Genomic DNA, 24,519 nt, shown 5'->3' on the forward strand with positions numbered 1-24,519 from the left:
GAACTACTGAAGTGAAGCATTTTTTACCCTGGGTGGTGAGAAGAACCTTCTCGGCATTGTTTGGCAGCCCGAGCCAGGATGGTGTTTGCGTATCTGGCAGCAACTCAACCCACTGGACAAATTCTTCACGCCTGTCGAGACAAAACGTCAGGTAATGACCACGTGGTCCATAGCACTGAGCAGTTTGAGCCAACCTGGCCCAGGCTTACTACTAAAGGCTGAACTTAAGTACCTGATTCCATCTGGCATCTGGATGTCTTTATGACCGTCAACCTTGCAGGCCAATTTGAATTCACTGTCAAAACTTGAAGTGGTGAAGAGGCGCTCCAGGAAACTGTTCAATAAACGCTGGTCAAATTCGTTATCAATGCGTCCTCCGTAAATTGACTGAGCCATCAGGGTCTTCAGCGCAGACCAGGGGATCTTGTCAGGAGAGATATTCTGGCGGCCCTGGAGGGGTAGACAGTTTTGTTGTAATGGAGGTAGCTTAAGGCCAGTAAAAGTTTACAAAGCCAATATTATTACAAATTAAGAACCAGTGTGGTAGGCTGGTCACCATGTTGGAAGACCCAGGTTTCAAAATCCTGCTTAGCGTAGCCATTTGCTGATCTTGGACAAGTTATTCAGTATTTAGCTTTACTTACCATGCATGCTGCCTTGAGCTCCCATTGAGGAAAGGCAGGATATGAATAAGTTTTATGAATGTGCTTTGCCTACTTGTTACAAATTACTTGTCCTTCATGAAAGCAGTCCAGCCACGTTCCCTTTAAGACAGAGTGGGAAAGTGGAACGCCTGCAACTTCACTTACCTTTGCTGTGTCATCCAGCCATGTATCCACCGTATCACACGCAGATCTTAGATCAGATTCACCAAACTCGTATTTTTTTGACCAGCCGAGAGGAGCATATCGGAGACGCTCTTGAATGATGGCATGGAACCAAGCAAGAAGGAAATAGAGACGAGCGCGCTCATTTGGTGACTAGGGAGGAGAGAGGAGAAAAATGATTTTTCTTCTTCTTACATTGCATTCAAGAGAAAAACTGCACGCTTGAGATTACGAGGAATAAACCCTTGTCCTTACTTGGTACATTTTTTTTTTTAATCTTGTGGAGTTACAGGAAAACCTCCTGGAGCAAGTTTGCCAAAGCAAACAGGCACAGTAGGCAGCCTTAGGACTGTGCTAGTGAAGACAAGGTATTGCATTTGGACATAAAGTCAGAATAGATGGCCTGGTCGTTGTGGATATTACATGTTTAGGTTGCCTCAGAAAGACTGCCTCAATGTTTGTCTACTTTGTGCAGGCTAGAGGGCTTACTAAAGCTCTGCACTGTCTTCTCCCATCAGCACCATTCTCTCTGCAAGGTTGGCGTTGAGGAAACATAGCCTGGGAGGAGCTTCACCTTATTTCATTTAAATCAATGAATGGTCAAAAGGCCAGCAGAGGATGATCTTTCCAATGCAAGAATTAATGAGTGACTGACACTCCCTTTTAGGTGGTAATAGGTGGGCTCTAAACTAAACTCTGATGGATCCTCCCCCTGCCCCCAACTAGCACTTTTGGGAACCACCATATGCTGTCCCACTAACGCTTTGGCTAACTAGGATCTGTTTATAATCATCAAGACAGTTTACCTTGCACATTCTGGACACTGGAATGCTGCTGAAGGTTCTCAACATGTTGGCCTTTACCCCAGGGGGTGGTTCAAACACAAAGATTCTCCCAGCCCTCAGCAAGTTCACAGGCACCTAAAACACAGAATAAGCCCCACAATTATGCACTAAAAGATGTCCTCCTCTTTCCCAGACCTCTGCAAAATGACTACGCCAGCTCAAATTCATGCTGAACCTTAGTAAGAGTCATACTTCTAGTGTCAAGAAGTATCTTCATGTTTTTAATAATAATAACAACAACAATAATAATAATAATAAACAGAAGCCACCCACCGGCAGCTGGTACAGAACAAATGCCAGAGCCTCATTGCAATACCAACAGAAGAGAATGGAGGGGAGGATAAAGAACATCTAGACATTTTTCATTTTGTATTTGCTTTTGTCCTCATTTACTGAGGTAATGTATTAAGACACTCAAAAAACCACGTTGAGGTTTTATTTAAATAAAAACATTGTAGTTTATTTAAATAAAACTTTTTTTAAAAAATCTGCATAAAAGTTAATTTATTATTTTCTATTCATTGCCATTACGGTGACTTTAGTGAGGAGAAGGTTAATGGATTTTTAAAAAGGCTGGACAGAGAACTCACGGGTGGGGTGGGGGGAATACTATCTCTGTGTGTCTGTTTTAAGGCGGCACCCTTCTCCCAGAAACAACAGAAGCAGAAAGAAAAGGCTTGCAAAGATCCAGGTAATGACTAGGATTTTGCTTCTGAGCTGCTTACTTTTGGATTTATCTCCATTGTAAGGAAGAGTCTGAAGCAGGCATGAGGCTGAAGAGAATGTAGCTTCTTTTCCAGCTGCATCAGCCATCCAGGCGCCAGGTGGACATTCTTTAGCATGACCCATCTAGAATAAATGGTTTTTTAAAAAATGGATTAAGAAGTTCCGGTATACTTATTTGTACAATGCCAGAGTAAACAGAGCAGAGCCTACCTGCCAGACTTCACTGCTGTATTGATTGCCTTGTCAGCTTGGTTAAATCCTTCAGCGGAACCTGCAAACACGAAGTTTACAATTTAGAGGCAGAGTTTAAAGCTACCTTCAGCAGCATTTGGAGTGACAAGGATGCCCAAAAGTCTCACCGATAGCAATAGAGGTGATCTGTGTGTTTTGCTCGGCAGCAAGGTCTTCAACACGCCCACTGGCATCATAGCCGGGCACTGAGCACATCAGCACAGGAGTATTAGGCTTCACCTAAAATCCAAGAAGGGTGGGGCGGGGGAAAGGAAAAAGGTAAAGGAATTAGGTAGTTATAGGACAAAACAGGTTTGCTTTTTTCAACACCCACAGGAGCTGATCATTACTTTTCTCATGTTTCGGCAGCACAGGGAAGGGAACAGCCGCATAAGTGCACGGGATTGCAACAGCACTCAGGAATAAAAGGAGTGGAATGCCTTGCACATTTCCAAACAGACCCCTCTCTTTCTTTACATTCCTGCTGACTTATGGGCATTTAAGGTAGGTCGAGGTTCAAATCAAACCCCCGTTTTCCAATATAGGCTGAGATCCAAAGTTCTACTTGAGGTGTGCTGGGCGTCCTAGAAAGTGGGGCTTTGTTTGAGCAGCAAAACCTGAGCCGTATCACAGACTGCTCCTGAAAAGTCTGCAAAGTTTCAACAGTGTTTATGCTACGCGGCGCTGGGCACTGCTGTTTTAAGATTCAGAAGCCTGAACTCCCCACAGGCACGCAGAACTAGAGTCAACCTTTTAGAAAAAGGCATGTTGTAATGCCACATAAAACCACCTTGGAAATTACAAGAGGAGGAAGCAGGGCTGCAAGAACTGCAGCCGACTGGGACACAGCGGCTGGCAGCCTGAGGAAACTCCATCTGCCTTGGTGCCTGCCCATAAAAACAAGTTTAGAGTAGGGTGATGTCAGGAGGTTCTTTTTTGTGAGTTTCTCTGGGCCCTGAGTGAGAGGTCAGGACGTATTTCAGAAGGAGAAGGAATTGACACTGGCCTATATTTATTAGTAATTTGTATTAGTGTAATATTGTGCATTTTTCTAAAATCTGTGCCATTTAAGCTGTCTGCTGTTGCTGCTTTAGCTTCCTGTACATCACATAGATTTGTTTTTTATATTAAGCAGTACAGAAGTGGTCTAAACAAAACGGAGAGAGTTTAAGCAGCATGCCTGCAGAAGTTCCCCCTAAGGTTCTGTGGAACGGAACGGGTGTGACTTAAAATGCCGACTTGCCTCCGTATCAACAATGTGTGCCAGGTCCAAGGGCTGCTCCATAATAGACATAAAGCTTTCTCCAAGGTTTGTGGAAACAAAATGATGTGCCATTGCCAGTAAGCGATCAGGACGGAAAGCCTGGATCAGGAGCAAGCGATGGACGGCCTGCCCAATGGTTGCTGAGCAAAAGAGAGAGAGAGAAAAAGGGGGGGTTAAAAGTGGTCAGGTAAAAGGCCTTGCAAAGGAGGACTGAGGGAGTATGCGTCTTCTAAGACCAACTCTTCCCAGTAGGGGAATAGAGACAGTGACTGAACCCTAGAAGCCCATAAGCTACCTTGGATGTCCTCAGGACAAAGCACATGACAACGGTCCTCAGTTTCTGACCACGAATACGGCGTGCATACTTGCAGCCAATTCACATGGTATTTCAGTTGTAGGTGTTGCCAGGGGACAATCACTACTTGCCACCACCAAAGGCAGACAAATGGCCAACTCCAATAGATGCCTTGTGCACGTAACACTGAAGCATCTTTCCCCAGAGCAGTGGAATAAATCTCCACACGCACCTGCATTGCCTTTTCTCCAAATATACTTAAACTGATCCAGAAATGGAGTTTTCCACTTACTTGCAGGTTTGTCCTCTGTCCAAATATACGGCACAGTCTGCTCTGGTGAGCTGCTGTCCAGCCAAATGCAGAATTGCTGTGAATCAGGTGGAGATAAAGAACAGGAACCTTGTGTTAGACCAAAGACCACAATGAAGTTATTAAGAGTGTGTCTGTGGGGGGGGTGGGTGGGTTGGGGTGGGAGACTGACATGGAGAAACAGCACCTATATCACTACTACATATTAAAGTTGATGTTGTACAATACATCGATCAGGCAGCTTTAGCTACCCAGTCCATGTACTGGAAGCAGTAAGCATGGAAGTGAAACACATTTGTCCTCCCCTCTACAAATTCTCAGCACAAGGAACAAGTGCCACATGTTAGTAAAGGTAAAGTGACCCCTGACCGTTAGGTCCAGTCATGGCTGACTCTGGGGTTGCGGCACTCATCTCGCTTTATTGGCTGAGGGAGCTGGCGTACAGCTTCCGGGTCATGTGGTCAGCATGACTAAGCCGCTTCTGGCGAACAAGAGCAGCGCATGGAAATGTCGTTTACCTTCCTATTTATCTACTTTCACTTTGACGTGCTTTCGAACTGCTAGGTTGGCAGGAGCAGGGACCGAGCAACGGGAGCTCACCCCATCGCGGGGATTTGAACCACCGACCTTCCGATCGGCAAGCCCTAGGCTCTGTGGTTTAGACCACAGCGCCACCCACATCCCTGCCACATGTTAAGGGTTCCCAATAAAGATAATGTCAAGGCTTCGGTATCAATAAGGCCGTCTCCCATTGCACCAGCAATTCATTTTTAATTTCAGTTTGGCAGCTTTGTTTGACGACAGTACTCACATCATCAGCTTTGACTTTGGAGACCAGATCCTTAAAGGCAGGAAGGCAACTCAACCTCATCATGGCTTCCAGTTGCTCCACAGTCAGGCCACTGATCTTGGGGAGAGGTGTGCTGCTGAGTACTATTTCCTTCCCTCTCAAGAAATGCTGGAATTCTGCATCATAGGTAGGCTCCCTGCAATTGGCAACAAAGGAAGAGCTCGTTAGAGAACAATTCACTATTTGTGCTCATGGACAAAAGCAGTAGTATTTTCAGCCCTTAAGAACATGGGAGCAGGTAAATAGTCAAAGTTGGGGAAAAATATGGGAGAGACGCACTTTGAAAATGTTATCTATAAGGATAAAAATTAATTATTATAAATTAATCTGGAGATGGTATTTAACACCAGTCAGATTAAATCAAATAAACAAGGAATATTCAGTGTTATGTTGGAGGGGATGCCAGGAAACGGAGAATTATGTTCACATGTGGTGTAGGTATAAATATGTACAATTTTTTTGGCAAAGGGTGTTTAACAGAAATCACTGGGTTAAAGCTGACCGAAAGTCCAGAGCTAGCATTATCATCAATTTACGATGAGGTGGAAGGTACACAGGCTATGAAGGACTTGCTCACAAATTTATTGACAGCTGCACGAGTTATTATAGCTAGGAAGTGGAAGGGGCAAGCAGAATATAGAATGGAAGAATGGTACAAAGAGGTGTGGGATATAGCTGTTAATGATAAATTGGCATGTGCTATTAAGGTAAGATGAGGAATATGCAGAAGAAATGATTTGGAGGAGATATGGAAGGCTGTTTGTAGAATTTGTACTGTTAAAACGGAAAAGGGTCAAACCATCGCAAGAGGTGTTGAAATTTTGGGAAGTTGGATAGTTACAATGGAATGGTCTTGGGGTGGGGTGCACATCATCATCATCATCTTCATTATTACTACTACTACTACTACTGCTTTGTCAAAATAAAAAAATAATATATACAGAACAACGTGGGAAAAGTTTACCTACAAGATCACCTTACCCCACATGGGCCCATTGGATTGCTATGATCGGCGGCTCGGCACTACTAGAACTGCCACCTAATACTCATTCCTCATTTGTAAGAACTCGATTGTTTAATAAGCCAACGTCTGTACTTTGGAACTCCCTGACTATTGATATTTTCAGCACCTGCTAAAAACATTCCAGGCCTACCCAGAAAGTGGAGGCAATTTTAATCTGTTTTAGTATTTTAATTTTTGTATGTTTTAAAGTAGGGTTATGAATCTTTCTTGATTATATTGACTTACCTTTTTGTAAACTTCCTTTGTGGTTTATTAGGCTGTACTGCGTTGATTTTACAAATGCCACCTTTGCAAAAAGGCAGGGTATGCCTTACTTTTAAAGAACTGCCACTACACAGCCTACATTTGTAAGAGTCTGAAGACTGGGCCACCTATTGAAAAAGGGAGAATTGTATGCTTACCCAATAGTGCCTTTCAGTTTTATTCTGGCCAACAGCATAGCGAAGGTTATGTGATCCTGATGCAGCATGCCACGTGCGACTCTGTTGAAAGCAACCTATCGGTGCAAAACAAGAAAGGTTAGTTTCATCTCCTACTGATAACATGGAACTGTTTTAACTTGATATGGCTTTTCCGAACCTGGAAGAGATCCTTTGTGATGATGGAAAGACGCTGGGTATGGTCCGTTATCCCCTTCAGATTTGGGTTCTCGTACAAGACATTGTGATAGATATCCAGGAAAAACTGGAGGGAGTACTGGTACAAGAAGTGTATCTAAAGAGGGAAAAACACAGTCACACAGCAGCAAAAACAAGCCGCTTCTGTACCTGTGGCATCTTATCATGTTGTGCAACAAACATGGCTAACAGGTAGAAGGCGGCAAGGCAAGGCAGTCGTGCTTTTGTACCTGTTTTAGTGACTCCATTGTGAAATAGATGCTGCTACAGGCAGTAGAAAGTGGGAGATACTGCTGAGACACAGTCTCCACTTCCTGCATGACAATATCAGTTTCTTCAACTTTCCTGGTGACCTCAGCCGCCTCTTTCTTGAGGTTCTCCAGTGTAGTAATGATGGTGTCGTCATCCAAGATCCGACCCTTCACTTCATTGAGGGCTTGGAGAAGCGACTTCTCTAACTGCCGCAGACGCAGCTGGAATTCACCTTTGGGTAGAGGAAAAAAGCCTTAAGGACAGTTCAAGCTATACACCACGAGAATCCAAGGACTCTGCAACATCCCCCGGAAATTGTTTTCAGCCACAGAGCAACATCAGCCCAGTCCTTAATTTAATTAGGCTTCTTTAAGGGTGAACAGATTCCATCAGTTTCACTTCCACAGTTGTTATGAAAATGACAGGTCAGACCCAGAGTCACCTGCACAATGGGGGTTTTCCTGGCTCCTTCCACTCACTACAGCTCCCTGTGCCCCTGGCAAGTTGTTTTGAAGGTTGAGGAACTCCCTGGAATAGCATGAGGCAGGCCAGAGTGGAATGGGGAAGCCTGAAGAATTCAGCGGCCTCCATTGGATCCAAGCCGATATCCCTTGGGTTCCAATCAATCGGATTTCAGAAGGCTGGTAACAGATTGCCCTCACAAGACTATTTAAAAATGTAAAGTCCCTCACTTTTGGGTCCTTGAATGAAATTGAAGAGGTTGCAGAGTAACCCCCACATCCTGCAATTCTAGGTTTTTAAGATTATAAAAGCCACGTTTTTATTCAAATATTTGTACAATTACAAATAAACATTTAATATATGTCAGTGATGAGGCACTTCATTTTCTAATTCAACTCATTGGGTGGACTCTAGACACATAAAAAACGCTGTGCAAATGCTTTTTTAATGAAATGTTTTATATTGAATTTGCCATAAGCTCGCCATCTAGTGTCACATTTGTATACAGTCATACCTTGGGTTGGGAAAGTGATCCTTGCAGGAGGCATGTTCTCAAGCCACAGCGCTGCGTCTGCGCACACGTGTGATTCTGCGTCATTTTGCGCATGCACCGAAACCCGGAAGTAACCCATTCCAGTACTTCTGGGTTTGGCACGGTCCGCAACCCGAAAACGCGCAACCCGCAGCGTTCGTAACCCATGGTATGACTGTAATGCACTTAAAACGTTCTGTTTGCAACTGTATAGCAGAGTCCTTTGTGTCATTGGCTTGAAAACATTAAAAATAAAGTAACAGAAATCTCCCTCAGCTTGAAAGATGCTGGAAAATGCACCCGTGAAAGAATGAGATTCTGACATTCTAGTGAACATACCCAGTGCTTTTTTTCTATAAAAAAAGGTTTAGGGGTACTCTTATTTTCCTACTCGTATTGAAATACTGCCTCTCAATGAGGCAAAACTTAAGATTCACAAAATGTTAGGGGTATGCATACCCCTGCGTACGCCCAGAAAAAAAGCACTGAACATACCTGTGTGTGTGCAGAACTATACAATCTGGGTCAGAATGCAGCAGAGGGAGATTCTGCAAGTATCTCTAGTTTGTTTTAAGGCCCACCGACAGTAGTAAGTCCCATCTGGGATCCGATTCCTTCCAATACTGTACCTTGAAGTTTGAGGAGATCAGAGCGCTTCTCATCCACATCTGGCCTTTCAGCTTTCAATACTTCATTCAGACACTGGCTCTGTAAGCTGCTGCGAGTTACTGTGAAGTTGACGAACGTCACGCGGGAGCAGAGATCTGGTGGAAACTCAACCTACCGAACAGAGCATAGTCACCTTTTACATTGAATCTCCTTTCCCTTCCACTCCCACCAACTGATGGGCAGATAAATCAAGTTTCTTGCTTACCGTTGGATCTCTGGTGGAGAGGAAAATGACGAACGATGGAGACAAATCAATATCCTGATCTCCCAGGGTAATAAGAACTCGGCCTCCAGTTCTACGGACTTCACGGTTCAGCACAGGGTTCAGCACAGGGTCATAGCTCTCCACATCCTGGGCAAGCATTCAGAAAGGGGAAATAATTTAAGTATTAAGAATTGTACTTCCCTTCAACTCTGGAGTTGGTTCTAAAAAGCAACCCAGATATAGGCTGGGACTCCAAAAGTTGCTTTTAGGCACACCCAAGAGTTTAAACCCATTGAGATCTCTCGTTTTAATTAGAACCACAAATTCCCATGCTGTATTACAAGCTGCCTTTTGAAGAGTCTCTCCCCAAGTTTCCAAAGCTGTTTTCCACACAGTGCTAAGTCCAAATCCCCTTGGGCTCATGGAACTAATGTTACAGTTCCTGGGATCTTGATCGTGGTCTTTCTGATATTATGTGAAGTGCTTATCTTTCAGCTTTTCTGAAGCCCTTTTATTCAAGTTACACAATATTTGTTTCAACAACTCATTCGAAACTTGTGCTGGTTATAAAAAAAAATATATGCACAGAACTAACCTGGACAAGCAGAGGATTACCAAATCGCAAGGCGCTCTCCAAATTCTTCCTAAAAGCATCATCCAGAAAGCTGGTACGAGTGATCTTACGGTCCTTATATTCATTCATGATGAACTCTGTAGCTTGCCCAGAGGGGTCAATAATCAGGGGATACCTAAAAAGGTAATTGGTGGAACGTTATTTAAAATTCAGAGAGCCCAGGAGGAAGAGATTTGTTCAACATATATTAACGGAAGAAGCACTTTCAATTTATGGATTCATGGAACAGATAAAAAGTTTACAATTGGCTATACTAGGTGTCCTTCAAGTATTTTGAAAGCCTTTAGTTTGTATTTTGATATGCCGCAGATACCAAATAGGGGCCTGGAATAATTTTTACTTCAGAAATTATGAGTGTTGTACGTAATGTATGTATATATCGTCCAGTCTTTACTATTGAAATAGTTGGGCTCAAAGTTACATTACCTTTTTGAGCTTCTAAATTTCCATTCTGACTATAGAGTGCTCTGTTAGAGGGATCTGATCTAGCATGGCAATTCTTAGAACAGTGGTTTTGCCAGACGCCACTTGAAAGTTTCATTTTAAGACTATGCTAGACTTCTCCACAAAATTTTCCTAGCACATGCCGTCTGTGCCAGTGGCCATTCACAATATCCTCTGGCAAATAACAAGGCTTCTTATCTAAATGCCGAGAGCCCAGGCAATTCCAAAACACTCATAATCACTAGAGAAAGCTTGGACAGAAATGATCACATCAGAAGGTTTGAAATGGTACTTCCACTGAAAAGCTTTTCTAGCCTGAAGAAGCCATTGGTACGCACAAAACTAATTAAAAGAAAAGCAACAATACCGGTTAAATCGCTTGAGCATAATGGCATTTTCTGTGCACAGGTCATCTGCAGGTAGGGAACTTGCTTGCCAGCGAAGGCGTTCATCTGCGTTGGACAGGTATTCCGTCCTAGCAATGTCTGTACGGAACTGTAGGGAAAGGACCATTCTGTTTCATAGCCAAGAACTGACAAACTTTTGTGACTAGGTGAAGCAATCAGTTGTCTTTGTGCTACTTATGGCTTTGGGCTCCCACAAACATTGGCATTCTCTTGGCTGCAGACTATATTCACTCACTGCCATTTATGGCAAAGTGGGGGCAGAGCTTGAAGTCAAAGGAGGTGATGGCAACAGTGTTGACAATTCGTAGAATTGTAGAATTCGAAGGAACCCTGAGGGTCATCTAGTCCAAAATACCTGCAATGCAGGAATCTTTCGCCCAACCCGGGGCTTGAACCCACGACCCTGACAGTAAGAGTCTTATGCTCTACCAACTGAACTATCCCATCCTAAAATACCCATGTTGCATCACCCTTTATTATCAGCCATAGGTTGAACCATATAATTATCAATGAGATTTGAAAGAGGGTAAGGATTTGCTGAATCTGATTTGGTAAAGGGGAACACAAAAAAGGGAGATGTGAGGAAGTCAAGAAAGAGGGTTAAATAAGTATGAAGCTAAAAATTGGATTTCTTCTTTTTTGTGTTTTTTATTTTCTTTTTTGATGTATTTTTTCTTTTGTGTATCTTTTTGTATTTTTTTGCTATGCTTGTTTTCTGTTTTTTGTTGTTGTATGTATCTATGTGTTTCTTTTGTAAAACCTCAATAAATATTTTTTTTTAAAAAAAAATATTACCAGCCACTTTATAAAATCATCAGACATCTGGGAACAAAATAAAATGGCTGAAGGGACATGATGGTTCTGCAGAGCGTAGCTGGTTTTGTAAGCTGCTCAGGTGGGAGACCACGTGTGAAACATGCAGAAGCTGTTCTGAGCTTCACGGAAGAGGAAGGTGCACGGTAAAGTGAAATGCTCTAATCAGTTCAAGTAAATAACAGTGGTCTTTATGACCCATGAACAGTTTTTTACCTGAATATTTGCTTGCTGCAAGTGATGAGACCATGTTGTGAACAGGTTCTGACGCATCTGTTGGTCAAAGTAACCAGCATAAGCGATGAAGGCTCCTGAGAGCAAGCAGTCTCCTGCAATGGTGGACATCTGGTTTTTGAAGGTTTCACTTGTTTTCTCCCATCTTTCACGCTCTGCAGACAAACTCTTCAAGAGAGCCGTACTGCGGTTTACCTGCAAGTAAAACCATTGCTACAGTTAAACGAAAACTGGATCGAAGATTACTACCTGCCTTTGAAAACATGGAGAAATTTGTAACTGCACCAGATACAGGGCCAGGTTTTCAGCATCCTATTACGAAACACACATTTCAAATACCTAGGAGGCTGAGGAAAAGGGGAGCATAACCACAACTTTATTTTTTATTAGAAAGTACAGCTAGCACCAACAAAGAAACATAGCAAAATTGTTTGCTTATCAAGTTTGGCTTAAAAGGCAGCCTTAAAACCTAGAATATATGCAGCACTAGGCAAGCTGTAGGAATTATTACAGAAGACACAGAAGTAGATACACACATTTTTAAATAAAGCTTCTAAAATTGTATAAATTATACTGCATTTATTAACGTGGACAAATTTATAGATTACCTAACTATGCTATTGGTATTAAATATAGAAGCAAAATAAGTAAACTCTCTTCAATATACAAATGAAGATCAGACAAATTTCTAAGGAAGCGCAACAAGGATAAATTCACGGCTATCTCACTTTTGCTTCCACAGCAGCCAGATCCGCCTTAATAGCCTGAGCCTCGGAAATCAGCACGGCATATTCTTCCTTGTAGCGGGCAATGCTGGCCTCCAGGTCTCTAATCATCTGTTCTACTTCGTTGGCCTTCTGCTGGTTGTCTTTGGCATCGTCCTCCAGTTTCTGCAGTTCGTTTCTCAGGGGCTCTACCCGTTTCAACATGTCGGCATAGTTCAGCTAGGGGGGGAAACATAACACCAGGTCACTCAGTTCTGGGACACTTCAACAGTTCTGGTTTTAAAGCTTTGTTATTTTTAAAGCCACTATGGGATTGTCAGTGACCTGCTGAGCTAAACAGCAAGAGGCAGGAAACCACCTTCAAAATACTACTGAGCTTCTATAGTATTTTATCCTAATCCAGTTAAATACCGCAAGACAAGTTACCTGTGCAATAGCCCATTTCACCATAGGGCCGCAGGCCAAAGATGCTCTGTTGACAATTTCATAATTGTAACTTGGATTTGACAAGTAGTTCTTCTTCATCTTCTCCCGTATTGCATCACTGGAATAAGGGGGTGGGGGTGGGGAGAGAAAGAGAGAGTTTGAGAAAGTATCTGGACAAATGTGGTGTTACCATCCAGCATGCAATTGCTAAGCCTGCAAGTTATCCCATCACCTTGGTAAGCAAAGCTATAGAACACAAATACCTCATGTCTTCAATATTAAAGTTGACAATGCTGGTGATGAAATTATCTTTCAGAATAACTGGCCTGATCTTTTTCCAGTCATTCGTCTCCTCACCCAACAGGAGACAGATGGATTCTAAAGCCAGTTTTACCGCCGCAGGTGGGTTGCCCATAGCTCTTACTTCAATAAGGTGCTGCTTCTTTATAGAGCTCACAGCTATTAAGGGGATGGAAAAAAGGGTTCAGCATGCAAAAACAAACACTGAAGGCTGCTGCTGGGAATAGGAGAAAGAAATTTGGTTCCAAGACTGAGATTTGGCCACAATGGAATCCACTGAATGGAGAGTTTCTTTCTGAGAATGTTCTCCTTGAATCAAGATGAGATTTACTAATTTGAAGCAGAAATCGAGCCCTAAAAATGTATGCTTTTTATCTGCAACATGCAATAAGTGTTGCAGCAGTCTTCATGAACCATTTATTTCTGTTCCCTGCAGCAGCCACTGTAAACCTGCCAATTATTCACCTGATCTCCTCAGCAGAAAAGTTTACAATGGTTGGGATGAAGTTTTCCCGCATTATGATGGAACGGATCTGTTTCCAATCAGTTGTGCTTTCACCCAAGAGCAGGCAGATCGACTCTAACGCCAGCTTCACGGCAGCAGGAGGGTTGGCCATAGAACGAACCTCCACCAGATGTTGTTTCTTTATTGATTTAACAGCTAGGAAGAAGCAAGCCCAATCAGCCAGGAGACAAAAGATCGTGATTTGGGAGAAAACAATGAAGAGCAAGATGATTAGCAAATCTTGAGGATCGGTGTGAAAGATTCTTAAGCTTCAGCAAAAAGCAACTTTAATTTAAAAAACGAAAGGCTCAATTTACCAGGCACATCTCCCACTGTTGTTTTTTTTAAGCCAAGGGAAAATGACCTGGATGTTTCCCAGATTCTCAGCCTTCAGAAACACCATTTCAAAACACACAAAACTATGATAAGCAACTTCAAAGCCTTTGTCAAAGGCATAGCCAGACTGGGTACTTCTTTTCATGGCAGATGAACTTCTTGGTTTTGTTTTTGAAAGGCAATGCTTTTGCCTTTTATTTAAAGACAACAGCATCCATATACAATGTGGATTATCTAGCAACATGATCTGGCATTCTGGAAAGCTGCACTACTTGTGCTTCTAATCAATCAGAGCCCAAACCTGATTATTGATCAAAGTATTACCCAGAAGAATTAAGCTGACAAGCCAAAAAGCACTGATTTTTGGGGGGAGCCATAAAGGGCATATTCGAAAGCATGCAGCAAAATGTTCCTGTTGCATGCAGCAGATTGGAATGCACTGAAAAGCTGCCCAACAGATGACTTTCACATACCATTTTGAGCCTCGATGACTGCAGGCTCCACCTTATCCAGATCTTCCTTCACGCTCATCTGCTTGTCTGCAATGCCCTCTTGCTGTTTATGCAACTGCTCCTGGATTTCCTGGCTCATAACCTGGAAGCAAGTTACACAGGACATTTCAAGAGCCCCGTTCTTACCCTATCTGCTCTGAGTTAAGAGGCACAACTCGGTGCGACAACATGCACTAAAAAGGACTTTAAGGTCTTCACCTTTTTCTTCTCTGCCTCTTGCTGATCTTTCACCATCTTCTTCAGCTTATCATTAGCGGCTGCATTCTTGACTTCCAGCTCCTGGCTTTTTATCCGTAAGTCACGGCGAAGTTCTTCTACCTAGAACCGACAGCAAATTCTCAATTACAGTGAACTCTTTTCAAGACAACTTCCAAGGATTGTCATGAATGGTTTCTTCCTTCTTCCAATGCTCTTTCCTTAAGACTCATACCTGGTCAACCGTTTCCTTGATCTTCCTAAGACCAACATTCAAATGCATCTGCTGCTCTTCCAGCTCACTCCGTTTCTCATTGAACAAATTGGCATAGTGGTTGATGAAGTCCAAATAATGACGAGGAGTGATGGCCATTGTCCTGCCACCACGTTTGGCTAGACGAGCGTTAGCCTGCCAGAAAGGGTAAAGAGTGTGTTAAAAACTGATGCACGTATTTTAAAATATCCTTTGAAGCAGGAAATGTTTTGAGGACTGCAAGAAGCTGCACAAAAAGTGGGAGGACAAACCCACCTGATGAAGGGTCTGGTGAACAAACACACAGCTGTTCACGATGGCTTCCCTATGTGATGGTGGCTGTGGCAGCTTGTCATAGACAACTGGCATGTAGTCTGGTACAATGTAGTTTGGCTTTTCAAGGTCCATTTTGCTGGTGAACTCTTTGCCAACTTGATAAAGCGCCTCTGTCGACCAGTCTCCAAACCAATTCAAGACACACCTAAAGCAAAAGATGACATGCTATGAAGACTAATCGTAGTTTACAGTCCTGCTCATCTGAATTATCCACACACCACTGTAATGGATGTAATGGAAAATAAGCAGTTGTGTACCTGTTGAAGAGGGCTGGAGATGTAGCTGCTCTGTCCTTCAAGCCCTCAGAAGATGGGTTCATGGTGAAGACCACATGGAGATTACGAATGACTTGGCTGGTGAACCATTTGTATAGTTCTTCATGCGAATCCAACATCAAACCCTCTTTCTGGGCTCCTTCCTTACACTGAGTCATAAGTGTGGCATATTCGTCCCCTTCAAACAAGCCAGGAACCTAAATGGAAGAGAGACACGTTAATTTACAGACAGGTCTCTGAATTTTGCGTTAAGACAAATATTGATGAGGATCCAATGACAATCTGAAATCAGAGCCTCTAAAAAATTGTTAAGTTTGGGCCATAGATTGTTTTGTTCAAGAATTTTATGGGCCTGCATAGCAGCTTGTCAGTAATCCAGAATCTCTTAAACAGGATTGGATGGCACAGTTCGGATCCCCCCCCCCAAGTCCAGCCTTTAGTAAAGTTACCTCTCCATTGGCCAGCAGAGTATTCATTCTCTCCAGGAATCCAGAATCAAGTACATTTGATTCATCCATAATGAATGCTATTTTCTCATTCTTGCAGCCAGATCGTCTCAATACTGTTCTCAGATCTTCATCAAAGTCTTCACCAGTGTACTTTCTATGCACCTGTGAACATCCGTTAAAGATTAAACGTCTATAATTTTATCTAGCCTGCCAAGCTTGATTTAATGCTGCAAGAAACAGAAGCTGGACCTTCAGTTTAGGGAAATGGGCACACCAACCTTAATTTGGTAGACACTTAAGCCATTCATCCAAGCCACAAATCTCGAGAGAGTAGTTTTTCCTGCTCCACTAACACCAATGAGAAGTAAGTGTCCCTGAGGCTGACGGAAGATTCTGAAAAGAGAGTCTTGACTTAGAAGATGCAATACTGACTAGCAGTGAATCCCATGCATGCTTACTCAGGGGTTAAATTCTATTGTTTTCAATGGCTCTTATTCCTAGTTAACTGTGCCTACAATTGCAGCTTAGGAGTAACTGGTAAACAACCATCCCCTACAAAAATACATGTGTATTACTGGTACATAGTAGGCAATATTCTTTGTGTTCTGCTCTAGCACTCAATGTCCAAGGTGATTAAAAAAAACTGTATCCCCTTTCTAAATACATACTGGACTGGTTTAGAAACATATTTGCCAAGGTGCTACAACTGGAAAAAAGTTTAGAACATAAGAGTCATGTACCTGTCAATTCTTAGCACATGGTCCAAGACTTCATTGAACAAGACAAGTGGTACGTCAAGTTCTTCTTCATAGAAAACCTTCAGTCTGGCTTTCACATAGTCTCTTAGCTCTTCTTGATTAACTGGAATATAATCCTAAAAGACAGTGCAAACAACTTATATACTTGCAAACCATAAAGCATCAGCATTAGAGCTGTCCTTGCTTATGACAATATTTGAAGAGGCACAAACTATTGCCTATTCATGAAGCTTATCCACCCACCTTAATTACCGTATTTTTCGCTCTATAACACGCACCTGACCGTAACACGCACATAGTTTTTAGAGGAGGAAAACAAGAAAAAAATATTCTAAATGAAACAGTGGATATATGATTTTTGTGGTTCATGCTGTGGCCACAGACATGTGATCTGACGGTGAGTTTGGGGTAGCCCAGTGCAAAAATCCTGAGGATCCATGTGGATCCGTGCTTTGTAACCACGTTTTAAGTGGGGAGGAAGGAAAAGCACTCAAGGGACAAGGAGCACGTGTGGGGTGTGTGGAGAAGGAGCTTTTTGGGGAGCTGAGCGGGGAGGAAAAGAGCACTGTTGCTTTAAAGGTATACTTAAGGTATTTGCCCTGTGCCTGGGGTTTTTTCCATTTAACAGTTTGTTCCTTCCACTCCTTGTTTTGAGGCAGAATAGATTTGAGCAAGTGAGGAGGACTTGGATTGCAGGGGATTTGCCATTAGCTGTGTAAAAGCGCTCCTCCTTGCAGCCTTCTACTTTGTTTGTACACATGGCTACTGGTATCAGTGATAAGCAGCCACCAGCAGCAATAGAATGGAGCACAAAAAAGCGATAGGGGCACTAGGACCCAGACAATGCTCAAATCTATCCTGCCTGAAAAGAGCTGAGAAGCGGGGGAATTGCCTAGTTCCCGTGCCCTCCCCAGCCTTTTTTTTTACTTCCTGGTTTTCACTGCGCTCGTGGCTGAGAGCTCCAGGTTGGGGTGTTTTTGCTGCTGCTTGCTTAAATTTTTTTCTTCCTGATCCAAGCCCTCCTGTGCCCTGCTGTCCCTCTGCAGCCTCACTGCTCCATTTAGAGAGCGCGCGGACCTTTGCTAGCTAAGGCTGCAGCAGCTGTTGCTGGCTACTTTAAAAGCGCCTGCTGGCTTTGAGCCGCCTGCCTCCTCCCAGCTCGCTATGGCTCCCGTCTGTCCCTCCTCCTGTGTAAGTGGCTGTTGCCTGCTTTGCTGCCATGGCTCTCCTTCCCTCCCTCCTCCCCGGCTCCTCCAAGCCGTAGGTTGCTTTAAAGCAAGCAAAGCGAAAGCCTCGTAGCGTGTAAGCGGCTCTCGCTTTGCTTACTTTCAGAGAGCCCCTCCTCCTGGCTGTAAAGCAAGCAAAGCTAGAGCCGTGCAAAGCCCTGCAAGCGGCTCCCGCTTTGCTTGACTGACTCCGATCCAGTGCATTCGCTCCGTAACACGCACAGGCATTTCCCCTTACTTTCTAGGAGCAAAAAAGTGCGTGTTTTGGAGCGAAAAGTACGGTAATTGACTGTCGCATGTTGACTAACAATAATCTCCAAGCTTTTCCCAAGTAGGGAACAGTGGTGGGCAACAGACAAATGCGTCTTCCCAAGATGAGGAATGAGAAGTAATCACTGAAAAAATCTAGTGAAGTTTTGCAGAACTTCAGCTGAAGGGCAAGAATGAAGACAGCCACATGGGAGAATTTTGCACATAGGCTGGATGCAACATGCAGCCTCCAGGTGGCCAGTTTGCTGCAATGTCCCTAGTGCCTACCCAGGTCATACTTTTCATCAGTTGCTGGCCAAGTAGCCAGCAGTCGTAGACTCATTTTTACAAGAAGGGAAGCAGAAGAGGGGAAATGTATGTGAGCTGGACGAGGGGACAACTAAATTCCCATACAGGCAAACATTCTGCCTGAAGGTAATATGGATAAAATGTACACCTAATTACATTGATTTTAAGAGACACTCAAAATCCCAGGTAGCTCAATTCTTGCATGAATCTCACACTAAAACAGATAGTAGCTACGGTTCATTACACTGGGGGGAAATTGAGAGGTGCTCATCCTCAAAAGGATAGCTGTGCCCTGATATCCAAGGAAGTTTTTAAAGCGAGGTCAAGACAGTAACTTCCGATGTAAACACACCAAATGTAATTATGCTCTAAATTATGCTCTAAATTATTATTCAAACCAAGTCAACATCTGCTACCAATGATTAAGTCATGATAATACAATTTGCAACTGATTAAAGAAGTTTTAATGTCATAGGTTTTCTCCATCAACCAAAAAAGTAGAAAAAATAAAATGCAGCACACTTCTACATACCCACGAACTAAAGCAATGTATTCATGTATTAAAGTTCAAGTAAGCAGCAGAGCTTATACCTTGGATAGCCAATTGCTGTACAGAATGGGCCTGGCCATTGCTTTCTCTTTGTCTATGTTGGGGAAGTGCTTCAGAGCTACCATGTCAATGTTTTCATCAGTCCACCGTCTCTCCTCATCTTCCACAAGCCTAGATAAAAGGAGGAACCATTAGTATTAGAAAGCACATTACTGTAACAGCTTGAAGTTAAGACTTCATGACAAAGAAGCTTTGGCATTAATACTATTTCAAAAGTGTGAAATGCACTTCTCCCAACTACTAGTGAAACATAATGGTTGCATTTCACTTGCAATGGTCTAAGATTCAGGGACACCACTGGCAAGTAATTCATGTTCTGAATATTTCTATAGCTAAGCAATTTCCCTCTGAGTTTGTCTCATCTTTTGAACCCGGACACTGACATTTACATTATATGCCCAGAGTTCAAATTATGAGGTGTGAAAAGTAGTGCTCAGTTAGCTTGAAATTTGCTCACAAATCCCAAGAGGTATCTAAACATTTTTAAATACACTTTCCACCCAGTTATCTGTCCATTTTTTTTCTGCACTAAGATTTGGGTGGAAAGATGGCCCATAGCAGTGATGCTGAAACAGGACCTATAAATACTTCCACTGACTTTCCACCCCCAACAAAAAGCCAAACCCCAGGGACCTAGGAAGCTACCTTATACTAAGTTAGACAACTGGTACATCTCTCAGTCTTTCCTACCCTACCTAGAGATGCCAGCTACTGGTGAACAAATGGCAAACTGAATTTATGGTAATGTGCATCCTTCTATTTCATCAAAAACATGTGCATTTACTAGAAAGGGCTTATTTACAATACAGTAAACTGTGTTGTGTTAATTAAGAAAAACATATTGGAATGACTTGCTCCAGTCTGAACACACAAGAGGAATTCTATGCAGCCTGAATGCTTGTGGACTATTATACTACCAAGTGTGCAGTCACACTTTATTCCAGTGAGGTGCAGTGCCTAGTGTTGGACTAGGAACTGGGAGGCCAGGATTGAAATCCCCAATCAGCCATGAAGCTCACTGGGTGACCACGGACCAGCCACTGTGTTTCAGCCTCCCTCATGGGTTGTTGAGAGCATAAAATTGGGGTTGGGAAAGAGATTGTGCACCATGCCTCCTACCAAAAAGGAGTTTTAAAAAGTATACTGTGATCTGAGTTGGAGACAGCATGGTGTGGATAATGTCAAGGTTGCAGGTTCGATCCCCCTATGGGACAGCTGTGCAATCCTGCATTGCAGGGGGTTGAACTAAATGACCCTCAGCGTCCCTTCAACTCTGCAATTCTATGATTTCACACTTTACCTGTCTTGGAAGAGACGCAGGGCTTCATGGGCCCAAATTCTAATGAGGCCTTCGACAGGCAATGTTTCCAGTGGTCTCAGAGCTTCGAAGATCCCTCTCACCCATCGAGTCATTTCACGGGGTGAATAGATGTAGTGCGGCTGTGTGTCTTGAGTAAACCTTTCCTGGAAGTAACAGGATAAGGAGTTGTCCATAGTAAACAGGGAAGTATTTTTTAACTGCTCACTCTAGACATTTGATAAAAAAGCTGCAAAGAGCTTTATCATTCCAGTTACCTGAGACATTGTGTAGAACTCAACCATGGCTGCAGTGAGAGGTTCTGCATACGTGCGGAGAGATGGAATGAGCCTCAACATAGCGCGATTGAAAGTGCCGTAGATCTGAGTGAGGGAAGCTGGGCCAGGATAGTCCACGTACACAACAGGAACATGGCGCAGAAATCTAGGAAGGCATACAGGAGAGGTGAGTTCTGTAGCACCTCAGCTATTAGGCTAAATACATGGACCTAGATATGGCAAAAACAGATCCTGAAAGCTTTCACTGGTCCTGAGAGCACAGCACCGGCTGCTATTGAGATGCCAGGCCATGTTCAAGGTGTCAGAACTAGCGTGCAAAGCCTACTGCAACAACAAAAAGACTCTGAAGTTCTACATTCCCGTAGCCAAAGCATTAATAGAGCATTTGAAAGGCTGAATCCTACTTCTCAGTAAAGCACATTAATATGAATGTGGACTGCAGGTTTGATCCTTAAAGCTCCAGCAACTTATCAACAGCAATGTGGACACATTACCTGTGCGAAAGAGGCTTCCTTCCTGGATCTGTAGGTGGGTTACACGCTCCAACAAACTGAATTCGCTCCAGTTTCACCCATGTCTGGTCAGATGTGCGGTAGAAACCTCCGTGTTCCACCATCTGAGGATTTGAGAGAGGCGGTTACGGCGGAGTTTAACTATGACAAAAAAAGTGGAGTTCTTTAATCTGACTTATACTCACTTGTCTGATGAAGGATATGACTCTCTGTGTGCCGTATTTATCCATATCCGGCAAGTTGATTTCGTCACAGAAGAGCACCAGCCACTTTCCTAGCTGGACAGGAGCCAACACCACACCGTTAGGCGTACGCCTGTATTCACAGTAGTGATCAAAGGTTTTCAGGAGCAGCTCTGGAGTAGTAGCACTGGAGAAATTCAGACCAACCACCTAAAAATGCAAGGACGTGATCAGGAAAGAAATATGCAGCAAGATCCAAGAGGCATAAACACTGCCGACTGGTGACAGCTTTTAAAGTTTTGTTGCTTGTCTTCCTTTGTTCTTTATGAATGTTGCTCATGTTTCTATGGGAGGAAGTCAACATCGTGACTTCCCTCTCTTGCTCTTCTGTTAGCATGCCAGGTTAGCTGAATTTGTTTTAATTGCTTTTTGTAAACTTGAAAAGTGGTATCTAAAGTTCTTAAACTAACAAACCATTCTGGCTCAGAGGCAGCAATGAACTATCTACAAAATGGCTTGGCAAAAAAAGAGAGGAACGAGCGCCTCCTTGCTCGTTCTGCTTATTGTATTGTTGTGCAGAGAGATTTAATTAAATGTGGAAGATGAATAAATTATTCTGATCTTCTGTTGCTCAGTGGCATTTTAAAGCCTGCAGATGTGGTTACTCATTCAGAATGTTCGGAATGGGAGACGGTCACACACAAAGAACTGTTTACCTCCATGTCAGGCAAAGCCCTGAGTGCACTGAAGAGAGTCATGGTCTTTCCAGAACCTGGCGGCCCACACAGCACTAGGGGTTTGTGCTCCGCAAGCCAAGTATACAACAATGCTTCGTGGCGGACAGTGTCTAGGGTTGGCACCACAACATCAGGAGCTGCCACTTTGTGAGTCTCGACTTCAATCTGCGGGACCTTTGACTGCCAGGGAATCCACTCACCAGTAATTGAGACCTATAGAGAGAGAGAAAGAAAATTAAGTATCTGGTATTATCTGCTTCTGTTGCTGCCAAAGCAACAACCTGGTGTTGTTTAAAGTGGGTACTTCAAAGTTTAACATTAATTGCAACATTAAGCTGATCAAAAACATTTAAAATAAGCTTGTGTATATATTGCTGGTACTACTGACTTCTATATATTTATGTTGGCCCTGCTTTTGTTTGCTGGAATTAAAAAAAACCTGAAGTGCCTCCACTAAGCTGACAGCAAATTAAGAACACTTTATAAAAGATTTTAACAAAGAAACTCATTACAGACAGCAGCTAATACACTTCTGTGGTGGGAAATGACTCTAAAATACCTGAGTATACCATCTAAAAGCAAAGTATGCTTTTCTTTTGAACTTATTCTGATATACAAGCGTATGAATTAAAAACCAACCAGATCAACAAGGCTCAAGGATCAGTTTTTAAATCTGATGACAGCCTTAGATTCAAATCACCAAGAAATTTGTTCAGTTAAGTGCATCGTCCAAAATGTTAGTGCACTGAATAAAGCACATGTTGCTGCTAAGTCTCTGGAAGAGGGCTATGAAATCATCTATTTTGTTGTATTGATTAAGTTTTGTGCAAATAGCATCAATTACATTAAGCCTGGCATTTAGAAAATGGAAAGGTTTATTTTTTACCTCGTAATCAATGATAGGTATATTTGGTGCAGAAGGCAGCGGCACAGTTGTGATTCTCCTGATGTATTCACCCAGCTCAGCTCTCATCTTCAGACGGCTGTCTCCGCAAAGGGACCACAGAATCGCATACACGAGGAATCGCTGAGAAAGTTCAGAAACTGATCAGTAAAAGTGCAGAAAAAAAGGGAATCCCACACAAGAGAGCCACATGGAAATTAACAGCAAGATTAATTAACAAGGCTGGCAGCTTGACAGTTTCCTCTTTTTTATTTACTTAGCTATGGGAATTACCTGGATGTAGCGTTCCAGCTGATCTATCTGCATAGGGAAGTCTGGATGGTTGGCATTGTACTGTGCTACATTACGGCAAGCCTGGTGCAGCATGGAGAAGAGGGAGCCAAGACAGCGCAAGCGAGTGAGGTCCATGATGTGCTCCAGCTTGAAAGCATGTTCGAGTGCCTTCGTCACCAGCCCATTTGATGTGAAGTATGGCTGCATAATTGTTGCTGCATCTCTCTGAATCTGTTGAAACAGCGTTTCGTCAACCATTATCGGGCAAAATAGAGCTGAAGTACTCGTATAATAATCTGCATGCCCATGGCAAGGTGGTACTGCAATCTTTCGTGTTATATACTCTTGAACTATACCTGCAACATTGGGGAAGCTGCTTCCTCTCCTTCATCTTCCTTGCCCTTTCTCCTACGCTGAGCTTCCTCTTCGCCTTCATCCAGAGGGATGCTCCTCAGTCTGGCCAGGAAGTTGTTGAAAATCATGTCAGTGCTTAGAACATCTTCACTGAACCAAACCATGCCACACCTTGACACTGTGGCCAGAGTAGCATACTTCAGATCTTGAACTTCAAACATGATGCGCACCTATGGGAAAAAGCAGAAAGATGGCTTAGAAACCAGTGCTGGCCTCAAAATTATCTGTGTCTAACTTCTAAGAGTTTTCTCCTTTGACTAACCTTAGCCTGTTAAGAGGCCACTGGGAGCATTAAGACAGCATTGCAATCAGAAATGGTACAAGTTAAACCTCAAGTAATATTTTATAGCCAGCCCTTTAAGTAAGGCAGTTCCTCATAATCTAATGGGAACTGGCAAAGCGCAACATGACAAAACCAGGGAGTAACAACCTACTTCCAAATTGTGTCTGCTGGAAACACCTTAAAATGAATTTCCTGGCTGACACAAGCATCTCAAAATTACCAGAAATTTTGCCAGTCCGGCAATATTGTCCAAGCAGATTTATTTTCTTATTTGGGGAAAAAAAGTAGCTAGCCTTACGTTTGGTGGGAGGCTCAGACGTTCTCCGTTTGGCAGTGTCAGCAGCTTGTTGTCATCCAGAACAGAGTTCAAATTCTCAACCCACTCAGGATCAACATCTCCATCAAAGATGATCCACTGCCGTTTCTGTAGTTCGCCTCTCACGTTATCTATTATCCTAGACAAGGGAATAATGTAGGGCCATGTGAGAGAACGTCCAGCCACCCCAAGTTCTT

The 24,519-nt window shown here is 43.0% G+C and overlaps 1 protein-coding gene across 1 annotated transcript in view; it reads right to left on the reverse strand.

Moving 5' to 3' along the window:
• Positions 1–24,519, reverse strand: part of DYNC1H1 (dynein cytoplasmic 1 heavy chain 1) — a 58,861-nt gene that overhangs the window by 5,395 nt on the left and 28,947 nt on the right. The window contains exons 34-72 of the mRNA XM_081867405.1: positions 24,305–24,461; positions 23,666–23,893; positions 23,310–23,540; positions 23,019–23,159; positions 22,112–22,345; positions 21,399–21,605; positions 21,196–21,317; positions 20,681–20,846; positions 20,406–20,569; positions 19,087–19,216; positions 16,694–16,827; positions 16,232–16,346; positions 15,954–16,115; positions 15,487–15,701; positions 15,170–15,374; positions 14,876–15,049; positions 14,644–14,763; positions 14,407–14,527; positions 13,558–13,753; positions 12,793–12,910; positions 12,370–12,585; positions 11,624–11,836; positions 10,555–10,682; positions 9,705–9,858; positions 9,110–9,256; positions 8,865–9,015; positions 7,220–7,473; positions 6,952–7,086; positions 6,774–6,868; positions 5,310–5,484; positions 4,481–4,556; positions 3,873–4,033; positions 2,758–2,869; positions 2,609–2,669; positions 2,398–2,521; positions 1,634–1,747; positions 810–980; positions 233–450; positions 28–131 (exon numbers count right to left, since the gene is read on the reverse strand). Of these exons, the coding sequence (XP_081723531.1) occupies positions 28–131; positions 233–450; positions 810–980; positions 1,634–1,747; positions 2,398–2,521; positions 2,609–2,669; positions 2,758–2,869; positions 3,873–4,033; positions 4,481–4,556; positions 5,310–5,484; positions 6,774–6,868; positions 6,952–7,086; positions 7,220–7,473; positions 8,865–9,015; positions 9,110–9,256; positions 9,705–9,858; positions 10,555–10,682; positions 11,624–11,836; positions 12,370–12,585; positions 12,793–12,910; positions 13,558–13,753; positions 14,407–14,527; positions 14,644–14,763; positions 14,876–15,049; positions 15,170–15,374; positions 15,487–15,701; positions 15,954–16,115; positions 16,232–16,346; positions 16,694–16,827; positions 19,087–19,216; positions 20,406–20,569; positions 20,681–20,846; positions 21,196–21,317; positions 21,399–21,605; positions 22,112–22,345; positions 23,019–23,159; positions 23,310–23,540; positions 23,666–23,893; positions 24,305–24,461 (6,149 nt within the window). The remainder of the gene's footprint in view (positions 1–27; positions 132–232; positions 451–809; positions 981–1,633; positions 1,748–2,397; positions 2,522–2,608; positions 2,670–2,757; positions 2,870–3,872; positions 4,034–4,480; positions 4,557–5,309; positions 5,485–6,773; positions 6,869–6,951; positions 7,087–7,219; positions 7,474–8,864; positions 9,016–9,109; positions 9,257–9,704; positions 9,859–10,554; positions 10,683–11,623; positions 11,837–12,369; positions 12,586–12,792; positions 12,911–13,557; positions 13,754–14,406; positions 14,528–14,643; positions 14,764–14,875; positions 15,050–15,169; positions 15,375–15,486; positions 15,702–15,953; positions 16,116–16,231; positions 16,347–16,693; positions 16,828–19,086; positions 19,217–20,405; positions 20,570–20,680; positions 20,847–21,195; positions 21,318–21,398; positions 21,606–22,111; positions 22,346–23,018; positions 23,160–23,309; positions 23,541–23,665; positions 23,894–24,304; positions 24,462–24,519) is intronic.

Source organism: Podarcis erhardii, assembly GCF_964252035.2.
Source record: "Podarcis erhardii genome assembly, chromosome: 1".
In the NCBI taxonomy this organism is placed as follows: domain Eukaryota; kingdom Metazoa; phylum Chordata; class Lepidosauria; order Squamata; family Lacertidae; genus Podarcis; species Podarcis erhardii.